General features: G+C 37.1%; 1 protein-coding gene across 5 annotated transcripts in view; it reads left to right on the top strand.

The window, feature by feature from the left end:
- ksr1.S (kinase suppressor of ras 1 S homeolog) overlaps window positions 1-17,584 on the top strand; it is a 109,433-nt gene that overhangs the window by 73,379 nt on the left and 18,470 nt on the right. For all 5 annotated transcript variants that reach the window (XM_041584136.1, XM_041584139.1, XM_041584138.1 and 2 more), the window contains exons 3-9: window positions 2,171-2,318; window positions 4,378-4,831; window positions 10,443-10,447; window positions 13,435-13,495; window positions 14,029-14,112; window positions 16,308-16,369; window positions 17,233-17,339. In XM_041584136.1, coding sequence (XP_041440070.1) covers window positions 2,171-2,318; window positions 4,378-4,831; window positions 10,443-10,447; window positions 13,435-13,495; window positions 14,029-14,112; window positions 16,308-16,369; window positions 17,233-17,339 — 921 coding nt within the window. The remainder of the gene's footprint in view (window positions 1-2,170; window positions 2,319-4,377; window positions 4,832-10,442; window positions 10,448-13,434; window positions 13,496-14,028; window positions 14,113-16,307; window positions 16,370-17,232; window positions 17,340-17,584) is intronic.

Raw genomic sequence — 17,584 nt, forward strand, 5'->3', positions numbered from 1 at the left:
CGAACAGCTAATGCACCTTTGGCTATCATATACATTCTCTGCAGATTTCTTTAAAGCAAGTTGCTTATGAGAGGCTTCAGTCTGGCTCTTCTATGTACTACTAAAAAGTTTGCCTGTTACAGCAGAAGTCAAAACCCCCCATGTGACAATAGCCTTAATACTTAATACTTTTTATAAAATATATTTTTAATAACTCTTTCATGTGCTAATACTCAAAACATTAGCACTTGGGAAGTAACCCATTGAACCAATCAAATATTTGCTTTTATTGTTTGACTTGCAGCTGGCTGAGCATAGCTTATCACTGGTTGTTGCTATGGGTTTCTGCCCAGGTGCAAATTTTCCTAGTGATGGGTAAGTGAGCCCCACTATGTCTGTTTAGTATACTGATACAGATCAATGTATTGCATGCATGTGACTTAATATATACCATCAGTTGTTAAATAAGTACATGCCGTTGCTACTGCTAGAGGCAAATTTATGTGAATTTGCCTTAGGTCTCAGTAATCTGGTCTAAACTTAAAGTTTTATCTGCCTTGTGATGAGTGCATTGGGAAATGAGAAAATGGGAGGAGTTATTGCCCACAATAGTATACAATGAGACAGTGGGCCAAACAGATAAAAGAACAAATACGACCAGTCAGAATTCTTGAAGGCTTGAATAATGTATAGCCACATATCTAGTATAGGTCAATCTAAAAACAACTGGACTTGCTGAGTAATCAATGAAGACGTTTCACTACTCATCCGAGCAGCTTCTTCAGTTCAACTGACTGATGTGGGAAGTTCTCGGCATATACACTCTTCCACTAATCCAATCACAATGGCATTGTAACTCTTCAAAGAGGTGACATCTGAGGAAATTCACAGAGGTGTAGATTCTGTGTAGTTACTGTGATAGGATTATCCAATGTGTCATGCAACTCCTAGAAACAGGTGAAAAGCTTTGAAAGCGTGTGGCTACCCAGACTGGGCCTTTGTCAAAATGCAGCAACCAAGCCCAACAGGAACACCAATAGAAATAACCGCCCGGAAACACATAGTAGGCGAAACATAGTCATCCCATATGTAGCTGGAGTGTCTGAGATACTCAGGAGGATTTTTAAAAAAAACACCTCATCCCTGTGTTTTTCAAACCTAGCAACACACGGAGACAAAAAAAAAACTGGAACACCCAAAGGATCCAACCCCTAAAGAAAAACAAAGCAATGTGGTATACAAAGTCCAGTGTAGCGAGGAGTGCACAGATCTATACATTGGGGAGACAAAACAACTGCTCACCAAGCAAATGGCTCAGCATAGGAGGGAGAACTCTACAGGGCAAAACTCAGCTGTCTTTCTACACCTAAAAGACAAGGGACACTCCTTTGAAGATAGCAAGGTCCAAATATTGGATAAAGAAGACCGCTGGTTTGAACGAGGCATGAAAGAGGCGATTCATGTCAAGGTAGAGAAACCATCCCTGAACAGAGGTGGGGGCCTTCGACACCACCTGTCTGCTACATACAATGCTGTTCTAAAATCTGTACCCTGGAGGTTTCAGAACACTTCACACATCCATTCATGCAACTCTCACAAGTATCACCTGTTTCTAGGAGTTGCATGACACATTGGATAATCCTATCACAGTAACTACACAGAATCTACACCTCTGTGAATTTCTTTAGATATCACCTCTTTGAAGAGTTACAATGCCATTGTGATTGGATTAGTGGAAGAGTTTATATGACGAGAACTTCCCACATCAGTCAGTTGAACTGAAGAAGCTGCTCGGATGAGTAGTGAAACGTCTTCATTGATTACTCAGCAAGTCCAGTTGTTTTTAGATTGACCTATACTAGATATACCATGACCTGGATGAATGAAAATCTTCATAGTCAATGTATAGCCACCTTCTTCACCCTGAATTATTTAGGGTTGTATTCAGAAGCCATCTTTATGGACCCTAGGGTAAACTAAACTTTATGTTTAACTAATAATGCCTTAATGTAAGGCTAAAGTTTGACTACCCCTGCCTCAAATACTCCTTACTTAAATATGGCAACTGGGCAAAAGGCTACAAAAAAAAAAACACTTGTGTATGCTACAAACCATCTTTGTAAATATTTACTCTATTGCTCAGAGTTGAAGTGTCTTGTGCCCATAAATATTCTTTTGCATCTGTTTCTAGAAAATATCAGAAGAAGTAACACTAGATGCCTTATTGGAAATGAATGAATTAAAAGTGAAAGAAACCATGAAGAAATGTGGAGCCAGCACAGAAGAATGCTCCAGACTTAATGGAGCTCTAACCTGCTTAAAGAAATTAGTACGTTCAGGTAAGAATTTATTTCTCAGTCTACATCATTACAACAATAATTAAAAAGGACACAAACAAAATAGATTTAATGAATGCCCCTCATTTAGAAAATATTGTGGCAGACAATTGTACAAATGATTAGTATGCAAGCCCATCAGTTGAATTTTTGAGCATTTCAGAGTAATTATAGAAGAGCTACAGATTAACTAAAGAAGTAGGGCAGAAATGTTTCCAGCCCAAGGCAATTATGGCCCTTTAGCAGTGCAGATCTGTGCCTCTGAAAATGCCCCAGTAGCTTCCCATCTTCTTTTCTGCTGATTCAATGCACATGCTCTGTGCTGCTGTCAGTTACTGAGCTTAAGGACCAACTCAAAATATACAGTACACATAGAATAGAAATGTCACAATATAAGATTAATACAGATAATGACTACACGGCAGCTCAGAAACCAGTGCAACTAGCATCAGAATTTAATAATCAGCCATGTATCATCGGTTTATATTAAAGGCCAACCTCATTTTATAGAATCTGCAACAACTCTTAAGCTTTGCTTCTCAACAGCTGCCCAGAGCCAACTGAGCATATGTCACAGTGTCCCCCTGACCCCCTGTGAAGTCCTAGATCATTGCAACTATTGCAAAACTGAAATTTTAGGCTGGTGCAATAAATTCACGACATGGATATGGCATTTTTAGCCATATTAATTTTTAGGTTTTAGTTCTCCTTTAAAGCAAGTGTGTGTTGTTCTGAATTTAAGCTGACACAGACCTAGCAAGACTTTTTATTCTGTCCTAGTTTACATTTTTCTGTGAGCACTTCTCCATGTTAGCCAACATGGGTTAATATCCTGCCATTATTGTTTTGATATGTTCAAGGCTATAGCAACCTAAATTTCTAGCCTCAATCCCTAAAGTCAATCCCTTACAGGACAGCGGGCACTACCCAAATGACAGTGACTAGGGTAATAGGATGTTTTTATAGAGACATTTCGGTCCCAGGAATAATAGAGTCCCCTCTTTATTAATTCTTCACCAACATACTTGTCACCTTACTGTAATAATATATCAGTTATTGTAGAAAGATCTGAGAACCAGCAGTGTCATTCACTGTAGTCAATTGTTTCAAGTAAATGTTCTTTTTATATGCTCTGTAAGGATACAAATGTATTGTTAGTGCTACCGTTTATTACTCATGTTTCTATTCAGGCCCTCCTCTATTCATATTCCTGTCTCTACAGTGCAAATCAGTGCATAGTCATAATTACCCTAGCAACCAGATTTATGAAACCGGGAGCTGCTAAATAAAAAGGATATATATAACGCAAAATAAAAAATTAAAACCAATTGCAACTTGTCTGAGAATAACACTATCTACATCATACTAAAAGTTAATTTAAAGGACATGTCAACCCAAAAAATGATTGTTTGCCTAATTAAAGAAAACACAATTATAAGCAACAATATGCATTTACTAAAAACTGTTAGTGCTTTAAAAGTTATTTGTAAATTGAATTGCCATTGAAGGCAGCAATTGCTTAACTCCTGGTTGTTCGTTTTTAAACAATGTTGCAAAAGTCAAATCTCCTCCAGCAAGACAGATCAGGGCAGAGAATAGTAAGGGACAAACACTGCTTTTAATAACAATACATATACAAATAACTTAAAAAACATTGAAAATGGGTTCAATACAACTTTTAGCAATTCTGATTTTACAGAATTACCATCATCTCTTCATAGGTAAGGCTGATTGAATGCTGAATACCTATAAAACATTATGGAATAACAAAAATACTTTACTTATTTGTAAGGCAGAGTTTATTTGCTGTGATTGAGCCTACAGACCATTGGGTTTCATAAGATTCTAAAACGATACCTTTCCTAATGACATCAGATTGTAGCTCATTCAGATATCCCTCAAGCAGACCAGAAGATCACATCAGCTGAGGATCACATCTTGCAACTCTGATATTTGCAACTGACTAGCATCAAATGATTATATTATTTTCTTCTGGATATACGAAATGTTCTTTATTTTACACAGGTAAACTGTTATCAAACTGATTAATTTTTTTTTTCAGGGGGGGACATGAAAGATACATTATGGAATCCTCCAGAGATACGCAAAGAAAGCTCTTCACAAATTCCACCTGATATTTCCTCTCCTGTATGGACTCTTAACTCTCAGCTTCCGAAGACCAACAGCCACCAGCCTCGCTCCATTTCAGTTTCTGCAATCCCTTACTCAGAATCCTCAAGCCAAGGACCTTATATTTATGCAGAGAACCTGCAGGACCCCTTCTCCTCCTCAACACCTCTCAGTAGGTTAACACTTAGGACTCCCCATGGAATTACAATCACCCCTCCTACAACCCCACAGTTAAAGAGGGCCATAAAAATAAAGCCCCCTCGGACACCACCCCCTCCAGGCCGCAAGGTATTTCAGCAATTACTTCCCAACTTTTCAACGCTCAAAAGAAGCAAGTCTCATGAATCTCAGCTTGGTAACAGAATAGATGAAGTTCCTTCTCTTAAGTAAGTTTGTTTTCCAATATATTTCGTTTGAATTTTGTAGTGGTTTAATAAAGAGGATTGCTTAAATATCAAATGCATTGTTTGTCATCAAATAATATCTTCTATTTGATTTTGGTACTGTTACAGTGTGATAATCTCTTGGACTGGAAAGGACTGAAATAAAAATTCAATAACTTTGGGATGGTTTTACCTGTTAGTTTCCATTATTCACCCATGGCCTTCTCTTGGAGAGGGATATGCTATGGATTTGAATGTAGTGTCAGTTGTTGTTGGCGAGAGAAGAGGTTTATCAGTCATACAGGTGCCTTATAAAAGGCAGACAATTAAATCTGCATGGCCCCATTTTATGGGCAAGATCACTTCCTTTGGTAGCCAAGCAACAGCAAGGTATCCTTTGGAGAGACAAATTACTGTGCCCAAGCATGCTGCCAACCAGGACTAGCTTCATTTGCAGCCAATGTTTGCTTGTGTATGGACACCTTTATCCATTTGACTGTTTATTGAAAAGTAGACTTTTATTTGGAGGCTTTATCTTCATTCAGTCTTACACGATAGCACTTGTGTTTATGGCTTCTGGTCTGGAAGTGATGCTCTTTACATTAAATTACAAAAGTGTTGAATTGGGCATTGAGATTGAAAATAATTTATAGTCATATTTCAAAGAGCGAATGCAAACAATCAGGGGCAAAGTTCAATTTTGCACTTTATACCTACAGATGGCATGCACAGAGTGCAGTGCAAACAGTTTGGCATGCACAGAGTGCAGTGCAAACAGGACTTAACTGCTGCCTTTGAAATTTAAAGGTGTAGTTCCCCTTTAAGTTAACTTTTAGTATATCGAATGGCTAATTCTCAACAACTTTTAAACTTTTAGTTTTTTGTATTTTTTTTAATTATTTCCCTCTTCTTACTATATTCTAGTCCTTTATTCAACTCAATGCATGGTTTCTAGTGTAATTTGGACCCTAGCAACCAGATTGCTGAAATTGCAAACTAGAAATCTGCTAAATAATAATAATAAAAAAAAAAAAATTAAAACCAATTGTAATTGTCACAAAAGGTCATACTCTACATCAGGGGTCCTCAACCTTTTGTAGCTGTGAGCAGCATTCAAATATAAAGGAAGTTGGAGAGCAACACAAGCATGCAAAAAGTTCATGGGGCTGCCAAACTTGGGCTGTGATTGGCTTTTGGTAGCTCCTATGTGGACCAGCAACCTACAGGTGTTTGGCAGTACACCTAGTTTTTTGCAACTAAAGCTTGCCTTAAAGCCAAGAATTCCAAAATAAGCACCTGCTTTGAGGTAACTGGGAGCAACATCCAAGGGGTTGGTGAGTAACATGTTGCTAGTAAGCTACTGGTTTGTAAGCATTGCTCAGTCTACATCATATTAAAAGTTCATATAAAAGTGAACAACCCCTTTAAGTGCAACACTTCTGTGAGCTTTGCATTGTACCTTTTACCTGCCCATGGTAAACACACACGTACTCTGTGTATGGGCCCTAAGAAGTGAAATGTTGTACCAATTAAGACTCCAGTATTTCTGTCAGAATGCATTCCAAAAAGGATATGGCTTATCCAGGATCAGTGCCACACAGTGCAGGAAATTGGTACAGGATCGGTTAGAATTATTTCCATATAGAATGCATTCAACAGGGTTGAACTTTTCATTGTGAAATCACTGTATATTTAAATCATAATGATTAAAATCATTTTAAATCATCAGCTATGAAGTTTGGTCTGTTGAAAGTAGGGATACCCAAACTGTGGCCATGCAGCTGTTGTGCAGATTGAGATTGTTGAGAGTCATATGTAGTTATAAACAGAGTAGCACTGAATAAAGCATTCCCCTGCTGCAACCATATAGAAAGGAGATAACTGTCTAAAATCTATGTCTGATAAATCTTTTGTTTTTTTTTTTGTTCACCTTAGTTTTGTATTTTGTGTGTAATAGAAATACATAAACTGTGCTCTTTCCTAAAGTGCCACAGTAACTAGAAAAGTACAAGAAATAAAGCTTGAGTGACTGTCACCAGCCTGTTTAGTTGTCAAGAACTGGAACTGGCAGCCTTGTGGTTTAGTTTTACGAGAGTTGACACACGGGGATTTCCAGGAGTTTCGGTGATTAGTCACTAGCTTCATTCAAAGTTCATTGTTAAACCTTGATCACACTTCTGTAGAATTCAAAAGCAATAATTACTGAATAGAGTTTCTGTGTATACATGATTAGATACAGATGTATGTGCTGCGTGTGTGTGTGTGTATATATATATATATATATATATATATATATATATATATATATATATATATATATATATATATATATATATATATATATATATATATATATTAGGGATGCACCGAATCCGCTATTTTGGATTCGGCCGAATACCGAACCGAATCCAAACCCTAATTTGCATATGCTAATTAGGGGTGGGAATGGGTAAACATTTTTTACTTCCTTCTTTTGTGGCAAAAAGGCATGCAATTTACCTCCCTGCCCCTAATTTGCATATGCAAATTAGGATTCCGGTTCGGCTGGGCTATAGATATAGATATATATATAGATATATATAGATATAGAAAGATGATAAAGCTCGCACTCACAGGGCTTACAAAGTCAAAAAGTGTTTATTTCAAACAAAAACGACTAACGTTTCGGCTTGCACTCAAGCCTTTCTCACTTTGAGAAAGGCTTGAGTGCAAGCCGAAACGTTAGTCGTTTTTTGTTTGAAATAAACACTTTTTGACTTTGTAAGCCCTGTGAGTGCGAGCTTTATCATCTTTCTATACATTTCTTGGGCTTTTTTGCACCCAGGCAACTTTAACCCACTGACGAGCAGTGCCGGCTTCCAGACTACTGATATATATAGATATATATTTTTTTTTATTTTACATGCAGTGTGCACTGGTGCAAACTATGAAGTTCACAATCTTTCTTTTACTGGAGAAAGTTTCTGAGTTTGCGAAAGCAAAATAATATTAAAGGAAAAATTGTTCACGCAAAGGGACAATTTTTTGCTCTGGAAATATTTTTTTTACTTTAAAGGAACAGTTCACTGTGAAAACAAAAACTAGATAAATAGATAGGCTGTGCAAACTAAAACATGTTTCTGATATAATTAGTTAGCCAAAAATGTAATGTATAAAGGCTGGAGTGGCTGGATGTGTAACATAATAGCCAGAACACTACTTCCTGCTTTTCAGCTCTATAACTCTGAGCTAGTCAGCGGGGGGCCACATGGTACATTTCTGTTTAGTGAGTTTGCAATCGATCGTCAGCATTCAGTTTAGATTCAAAAGCAACATATATGACCCATGTGGTCCACCCTCAAGTCTCTTTTTATTTTTACACTGAACAATCCCTTTAATTTTCCTTTCTAATGTTGTCCTTCTAGATGTTCTGTTGCATCACCTTTTATCCTAAATCGTCACTTGGCACTTTCCTTCTCCTTTAATCTTTTGATAATTACTATTTTGAATGGAGAAATGCCCATTAATATTACAGGTGCATGGTCTGTTTTCTGGAAATCATTACCCAGAAAGCTGAAATATAGGAAGGCTATTTCACAGAGTCCTAGTTAAACAGGTATTTTACCTTTGATTAACTTTTAGTATGTTCTCAATCGTTCAATTCTCAGAAACTTTTCAACCGGTCTTCATTTTGTTGGTATAGTTTTTGAATAACTTGCTTTCCCTTTCTGACTATTTCCAGCTTTTGAATATGGGCCACTGAACCATTGTACCATCTCTTTGAGGCTACAGTTTTAGTGTTAATATGACTTTAAATTACTTATCTTTATACTTGGCCCTCTCCTATTCATATCACAGGCTCTCATTCAAACCACTACCTGGCTGCTAATTATGAACCTAGCAACCAGATAGCTGCTGAATTTCCAAACTGGAGGGCTGCTGAACAAACAAAAACTAAATAATTTAAAAAAAACACAAGTAATAAAAAATGAAGACCAATCTCAAATTGTCTCAGAATAGCACTCTCTTAATTCCTACTAAAAGTTTCAGGTGAACAATCCCTTTAAGAAAACAATTCATTTTTCTTTCTGATAATAAACAGTGCCTTGTATCTACATCCATGATGGTAGCATGTTGTTTAAGTCAGTAGAAAAAATTTGACGAGTGCTCCATTCACCCGTTTAATTTTTTTAATTCAATGGGCGAGTGGAGTGCTCGTCAAATCTTTTCTACGGGCTTGGGGCGATGCACCCGGGCCACCCATCTGATCTGGTGAGTTCCTAGTGCATATTACCATTGATAATGTTTCAGTGAACCCAGGAGCAGGACCCGGGGTTTACACACCCAGGTCACCACCTTTTTCAGGTGAGCTGTTTTAGTGGAAATTTTTGAAAATGTCCGCTAGAGATGAAGTATGCACCATATAGCATAGGCTTAGTATAAAGTTTTTTGGTTCTTAAATTAGCGGTGTTCACCTCTGTTAAGTATATGTGAACGGAACCAGATTTAGCACTAAACATTTTGTATAAGCCTACTTAAAAACATTTATATAGTATAAAGTATGGTGGTCCATATTATAGAAAGACCCCTTATCCAGAAAACCTCAGATCCCAAACAATCAACATAATCAGTCCCATGATACTAATAATAATGATGCATTATTATGCTTTCCTGGTGGGAACTTACAAACTCCTTGCAGGTAGTTTAGTCCAACATTTAGCCATCCCCCATAGCTAATAACGATGCCAGAAGAGAGAGATTATTATATTGTAACAATTACTTGACTGTTGTTCATTGAAGCAAACAAACTCAAATTTCTAATCTCGCCCTGACCGGACCACTGATTGGTATTTGGTTATATGCCATATTATAAAATATTATCTATAATTTATTTTCTCAGTTTTGTGATGAAAATTGCTGTTTTAATGGGTGCAAGATTAGTAACAACAACAAAAAAACATTTTTAACTGGTTCAGTTCAGGAAACTCACACTTGCTTCCTGTGCATACACTGTGTGACATGTCACTGGTTTAACCCTTTTAATGTATGCATATTTTATGTTGTCCAGCAATGCAACTGATAATACCGCAGAAAAGAAACATATTAATAAAGCAGTGATACCTTTTATCTGCTGCCTGATTATTCCTAAATATATTCATTTGCAAAAATGTTGATAACCTTTTTTCTCTGTAGACACATAGCAAATGCTTTTCAAAAAACAACACAAAAGAGATGTGGGTCTTGCATGACTCTCCTGTAGATATACATAATGTTAGAGATTTGTGTTATTTTTATGATGAGTTGTGCTTAGTACTGGGGAACAGCTACACCAACAGAGTTTTGTGGTACTGTATCCCTTTGTAAAGGTTGAATAAATACAGCAGCTTGTTCCAACTGCCTGCTCTTGGCCCCCAGTAACATCAGACAACATTTCTTTTGTGTGCTGGTCATACTCCTCCTTCTGGGGATTATAATTTTTCTGTGTTAGTTAAATCTAACCGGGACCTCTATCAAAACTGTAGCATCCAGGGCTTTTTAATTGTTTGTCATTTTCTTAACTCATAAATTGCAGTTCGTCTCCTACCATAAAAAAACTGAATACTGGGATAATTAATTTTTTTTCTTTGTTTTTCAGATTTGGTAAGCTGCTGAGTTGGGCTTTTGTGAAAGACAAGTTGGTATTGAAGAGAAAAGATGGCTACATTTTGCAAAGTTGACGTAACGTGTTAAAACTTTCCCTAGTGTTGTGCAAAGACATGCATAGTACTGTATTAATATATATATATATATATATATATATATATATATATATATATATATATATATATATATATATATATATATATATATATATATATATATATATATATATATATATATATATATAGAATGAAAGCTGTTGCACAACAGGGTCTTGCAAAAAAAGTAATTATTTATTATTTCACAAATCTGTAACAGCTTTCATTCTACTTTTATACATATATTCTGTTAGCACCAGGGCAACAACCCAGATAAGTGAGTGCAGGAGGCATCCTACGATTTTTGTATATATATATAAGACCTTGTATTCCAATACTAGTGTGAGATTGCTGGATGATATGCTTTGGCAGCTCACTGCAAATAGCTGCAATCACAACAGCCCATAAGCCATAAACCTGAAGTTATGACACAAATACAACATTTAATGCTCATTATGAAATATAATGTATGTTTAAGTGATCTTAGTTATATATTTAGCACATCATCATTTATTTATATAGCACCGAGAAGATACACAGTGCTTTAGCTTAATGTCTGTTATACACAGAAGCAATATATTGCTTTATATGGTCATGGAATTCCTTGCCAACTTTTATTTTAATTCTTTTTAAAAGCAGGTATATTGTTCTGTATAGGTCCAAATGCTGTTAATTACCATCAGGCCTGGAGTAAAACTTCAAGCAGTACAGTTCAGCTCATGTGACATTCTGTAGGCCTAAAACAGTATTCAATCACTGCAGTTTGTTGCACAGATAAAGTGGATTTTACACGGGAGATGACATAAATGTGGAAATGTTGGCTGTTTTTTTTTTAATTAGTTGCTCTACAGCAATTGTTTATACTCATCACAGCACTGAAATGATCTAAATCAGGGCTGTCCAACGGGTGGCCCACGGGCCCCCTTGTGTGGCCCCCCACATTAAAGTCTGCCTGCTGTGTCTTCTTATCATGTGTAAACATTTTAAAGGTATCACTACAGAGATTAACTGGCCCCTGCATTGTTTATACCTCAAATTCAGAATGTAATCCTCTGTACTGTTCACACCTGATACCCAGACTGAAACTGTCCACGTTGTTCACCTGTTCACACCTTATACAAAATGCTAATGGGGCACCAGCACTGTGTCACTGTATGTAGTACATATTAGAGTGGTCCTGATGGGCTTCCCCATCTCTTGCTCTATTCTGCTCTCCCTTCCCTGTGTGTGCCATACTCTGGCTGCCCTATGCTGATTTCACTAAGCAATCTATTGGTGTGCTTCTGGATTTTTCACCATATGTTCCCTGTGTGTGCAATACTTTGACTGCCCTAAGCTCCCTGTGTGCCATACACTGCCTTCCCTAAGCTCACTGTGTGTGCCATACTCTGTCTGCACTATGTACCCTGTGTGTACTGTACAATAGTAGAGGGCTCTACGTGACCGGTGATCACTGGTTGGAGGTGCTGGGTGCTTTGCCAGAAGACCCTTATAGATACTTGTAGTGAAAAATCCAGAAGCACACCAATAGATTGCTTAGTGAAATCAATGTTTTATTAAGCCCATGTGTATCCGCAAAAAAACCCACTGATTTCACTAAGCAATCTATTGTTGTGCTTCTGGATTTTTCACTATATTTTCCCTGTGTGTGATACTCTGCCTGCCCTAAGCTCCCTGTGTATACCTTACTTTAGTTTGCTTTGCTCTGCCTGTGGAACATACAGTAAGCCTGGTATTTATTCTGGGGGGTTGTTAGCATTTGCAAATTATAGTTAGGGCCCCCTACAGTGTTTAATCATGTTCTGGGGGTGCTGTGTTATCTGCAGGGGAGGAGAAGACATATGGATTTAAGGGTATGTCTTAATATGACTTAACTTTTTTCGCACATGAGTGATAAGTTATATACCTGCAGCGAGCACCAACCATTTGCTTTTTTGGTGTGCTACCACAATTAATATGGACATGGTATTGTGGTATCAGGGGTGTGGCTTAAAGTGGGTGTGGTTTAAAAACAGGAAGTGGTCAACACTGGCTTCCATTATCGGCTAGGTATGGGCAAATTTTTTCGACTTGTTTTGCCCATAGACTTGTATGCGTCAAAAAAAGACACGCGTCAAAAAAATTTTGACGCCCATAGACTTAAATGGATGTCTGCGACATTTCGCCCGCGGTGAATTTTTGGCAAAACAGACGGGTCAAATTCGCCCATCCCTAATTCCGGCCCTTGCTACCACAGAAGTTGGACAGCACTGATCTAAATCAATTCTTTGTGCTGTTTAATCCTTTCTATTGGGGACATAATTATATGTTATCAGAGAATATTTAAGAAAAATGAAAAAAGTCCTTTAAAATCACTTTCTCTTGCCGATCTTCCCACAGTCCCTCAGCTGCACAAAAAACTATCCAAAAATGTATCGGCTACAGAGAAAGAAACAGAAAAAAATAGCGCAATATGTTTCAATATCACACCAAGTGTCCCGGGTTTTTTTGAGGTGTATTTCCCCTTTAAATTTCCACACTTATTACTGTAGGTATAATATATGGCTCGTAGTGTTTAGCAGGGAGGGAGAGACCTGCTAAACATTACGAGCCATATATTATACCTACAGTTTGTAAGTAGGCAATCCAGCCAAACGGTGGTGGAAAAATGGGAAAAACTTTGCATGTCACCAAGAAGAGTGGAAATTTAAAGGGGAAATACACCTCAAAAAAAACCTGGACACTGGGTGTTGGTGTGATATTGAAACACATTGCACTATTTTTTTCTGTTTCTTTCTCTGTTGCCGTAGGCGCTGATCTGCATATTCATTTTTGAACATAATTAAATGTGCCTGGTAATTTGTGCTGTCCCAACAGGTAAATAATTTTTTTGTTTTCCCATTACCCTAGATATCCCTCAAGGGTCCCCACAGATGGTACGGCGAGATATTGGACTCTCAGTTACACACAGGTAGGATGCAACATTCTGATTTAATTTGTTTCAGCAATGCATTTCAGAAATGAATGTGAACATTTAATAAATATCAGACAACTTAGTGTCTGTAGTGACAAGTGATTTAAATCTACTCAATATTTATTTTTGGGTAATATCTATTTTTACACTGCATTCCTCTAGCAGAACATAGACAGGTTATGCCTGCTACTTCCAGTATCGTACTATAAAAATGCAGCGTGGCTGCAATGTAATCTTCCTCTTTCCAAGCGTTATTATGTAGGAATGCAAAGTCACTATGTGGTAAATACAGGCTATCTGAGGAGCTTACTGTTAATGGTGGGCCCTTTGTGATTGCCAAAAGCTCATACAGAGATCAGAGCAGAATTGTCCTTGAGGGAGGGACATGGTGATCCCCCCCCCCTACACACACACACACACACACACACACACACAAATCCACTATACTGTGTAGACATACAGCTGCAAATAAACAGCCAACATTATTAAAAGATTGTCTGACTATGTTCTTATATGCTAACCTTTTTCAGATTCTCTACAAAATCCTGGCTTTCTCAGATCTGCCATGTCTGTCAGAAGAGTATGATGTTTGGGGTTAAATGCAAACATTGCAAGTGAGTACAAACTGGATATGGTGAATATCCTTATATAATTTAATCTAATGACCTATCTAAATTGAATTTAAATTTAATAAATGACCTTTCATTGCAGAGATGTTTTGGTCCAATGAAAAAAAGATTTTTTTTTCTAATCTTGATTGTCTGTACTGTGGGATCCATCTATCTTTTAGTTTTTAAAAGATACAAAATAAAAAATTTCAGTGTTAAGTGGTGAGTAAAGCTCGTCTGTCTTACAATGGGCTCTGCTTTATAGAGGCCAGTTGTTCTTTAGGGGCTTCAGATCAATTTAGAGGCCACAATACTTCCTTATTTTCTATTGAATTTTTCTATAAAATATTAATGGTGAACTAGTAACCATTTTATCTTGCTTTGTTTTTTACCTAGCTTCTATGAAAGTGTTTCAAGCTCTGCTTACATCCCATAGCCCTCCGTCTGTGTAAAACTGCAGTAGTAAGAGATCAGAGAGGCTGTGGATTGCAACCCATGGGGTACAGTCTGGCAACATTTTGGGCATTGTCATCGACTGCTCTGAATTCTCCCTAGCAGGCCAAACTCCATAAGTTGTTGTATAACCTTTGCAGAAAGGGCTCCAAAAACAATGGCAGTACAGTTCTGTAGGAAATTTTAAGGTAAAACCCTACCATTTTCTGGGGAAAGGTTATTTTGGCTAAACCTTAAATCTCCAGAAAAAAACACTACAGTATTTAAAACTCTGCAAATACCTTTCTGATCTGTACTTTTCTAAGCTGTTAAGATTTTGGACTCTCTTTTGAAGCTTAGAAATACAATGACAAGGACAGTTGTTCAGCAGAACTAGTCCAAGCATCCGAAGAACAGTGGGACTGGGGCAGTGATTGATGGTAAATGTGCAGAAAACCATATTAAAATGGAAAGAATCCCATGTTGAGGGTTCACACAGGTATACTTATATCAAAAAGCTCACTTTATTATAAAATCATTTAAAAACAGACATTTAAACACATGCAAAAATATAACAAATGACCAATAGTCAACCATTACAATGGCCATTAATATTTTCTTCACATTTGTCTTGTTTAGTTGCCTAGAGGAGCTCCCACTGTGTTTACAATGTTATCAGGTTACTGTATTTGATATTAGGTCTCCATTTAGTGGAGAGAGGTAATTCTTTATCAATATCAGTGATTGGAGGCCCATCCTGAAGTCTGTTAGGGTGAGATTTGGAAAGTATGCCAATCTCATACTCCTTGAAGCCCCACATGAAGGTCAAGTAGGGTGAGATATTATTTGCTTATGAGGGTCCTGACCCAATGATGGATATTAAAGAGGGGGCTTTAATCAAAATCATTTAATATCAGCAAGTTGTTTATGGACCCTTGGCTAGCTGATGAAGTGAGAGAGTCAGAGGTCAAGTTAAGAGAAAGACGGATGAAGGTTCTCCGTGTATCAAACTGATGTGAAATTCTAATTTTTATGGACTGTCTGGAGATATAGTTTTGATAAACACTGAAGAGGTGGTGTCATGATGCATGTTGTACAGCTTTGCCTAAGGCATGTGTAATGAGGGATATCTGATCACTTGCTTTTTCCATCATGTGACACGCGATGGCCTTTACTTATAAACAAGACAACAGTTAGGCAGGTTATATATAGACTTAAAATGTTGAATTTGATTGACATGTATCTTTTTTCAACCTAACTTACTATGTTACTTGCAGCAGTAAGTAATCTGCTATTGCTATTGGCAGACAGGGATGTAGCTTTACCTGAGATAAAATTGCAACACAAGATACTTCTTTCCTCTTTATAAAGGGATTTACCGTACTCACAGATCTGTTATGGCATTACATTCATTGGCTAGATATGCAACTTGACTTCCACAAGTGACTTGTTAGAAAATTGTATAATTTAACAGAAAGTGTGTATAAATGTCTCATTTTTTAAAATGTTCCATTCCAGAAAAAAATGACCTTGCTTGTTCACCCATACATTGAGCAGCTAACACTTTTCCATTATATGTAAGGTTTATTTTTCTCTAATAGTATTAAAAATGCAGGGAAATTACATAGTACTGTAAATTTCTTGTCTTGTGTTTAGTTATCATGACTGGTATTATTACCACACCAACAATAATATTACCTTCCTTACTTTCCTTGTTTGTTCTTGTTCAAACTGCTTTTTAATCACTTGTTTCTGTTTTATTTTTCAAGGTTAAAATGTCACAATAAATGCACAAAAGATGCTCCTTCGTGTAGAATATCATTCCTTCCAAGTAAGTTGTCAAATATCCTTCTATATCTGTATTTTGCAGTTAGGCTGAAGGCACACAATACTTTTTCACCACCAGCATTGTACTGTATGTGAACTGCCAGCACAGGGTGTTTTCAGACCCTTCTTTGCCAGTTTATAAATGCTTGTGGGGAACCTGTGTGTATTGAGCCTTAAAGGGGAACTAAAACCTTACAAAAAAGTTGGGTATAAATGCTGCACGTTCTATTTTGGGGTTCTGTACCAACCCAAGGCATAAGAGCACTTTGATGGTGAAGATCTGTGCCACCAAATATGCCCCTACTGCAACGTAGCTCTACATATTATTTTATGCTGATTCACTGCACATGCTCAGTGCTGCCTGAACTTGCCTGAACCAACACACAATATACTTTGTATGCTGCAGTGCACTTAAATTATCTGTTACCAGCATCCAAGCAGACAATATATTTTTGTGTGAGTGCTCATAAAACAAGGTAGTAATTAATTTAGATTAGCATTATATGGCAGCTCAGAAACCAGTAATTCTGTATCTCAGAATTGAATCTTTGTAGTATCAGCTTCTATAACAGCCAAACCTCATTATTTTTGCTTGATGATTTTCAACAACCCTTAATCTTAGCTTCTCAATAGCTATCCAAAGAATACTGAGCATGTGCAGTTTCAGTGACACCCCAACCAATATCCAAGATGATGAGCTTCTATTGACCACTTTTTACACTACTGTTGTATAGATGCTGAACCTTTAGGCTGGTGCAGTTAGTTTAATATATAAAATAAAACATTTCTAGCCATGTTAATTTTTTAGGGATTACTCCTTTAAACTGTCTATAAATTGTATAAAAATTGTCTTGTTTTTACTTGCAGTAGCCAAAATAAGGAGGACAGAGTCCGTTCCTTCTGACATAAACAATCAGGTAGACAGACCAGTAGAGCCTCAATTTGGAACCCTTCCCAAAGCATTAACTAAGAAGGTAGGACTTGTTCTGCAATGTCATTACTGTTCTAACAATCTGTGTTTACAGATTAATGAATATATAATGGAAGGTGCCAAAAACACTGCCATGTTGCTATTGAGTCCAGTGGTGTTGAAGCAGCACTCAAAGGGGGCCTTTTCTGTGAAGCACTTCAAACATTTAAGTCATAGTTACATTCCTTTCTGGGAACTTTGTTACAACTTTCAAAAATAGATACTGTACGTACATGGCTGCAGATACAC

Source organism: Xenopus laevis, chromosome 2S (assembly GCF_017654675.1).
Source record: "Xenopus laevis strain J_2021 chromosome 2S, Xenopus_laevis_v10.1, whole genome shotgun sequence".
NCBI classification, from domain to species: Eukaryota; Metazoa; Chordata; class Amphibia; order Anura; family Pipidae; genus Xenopus; species Xenopus laevis.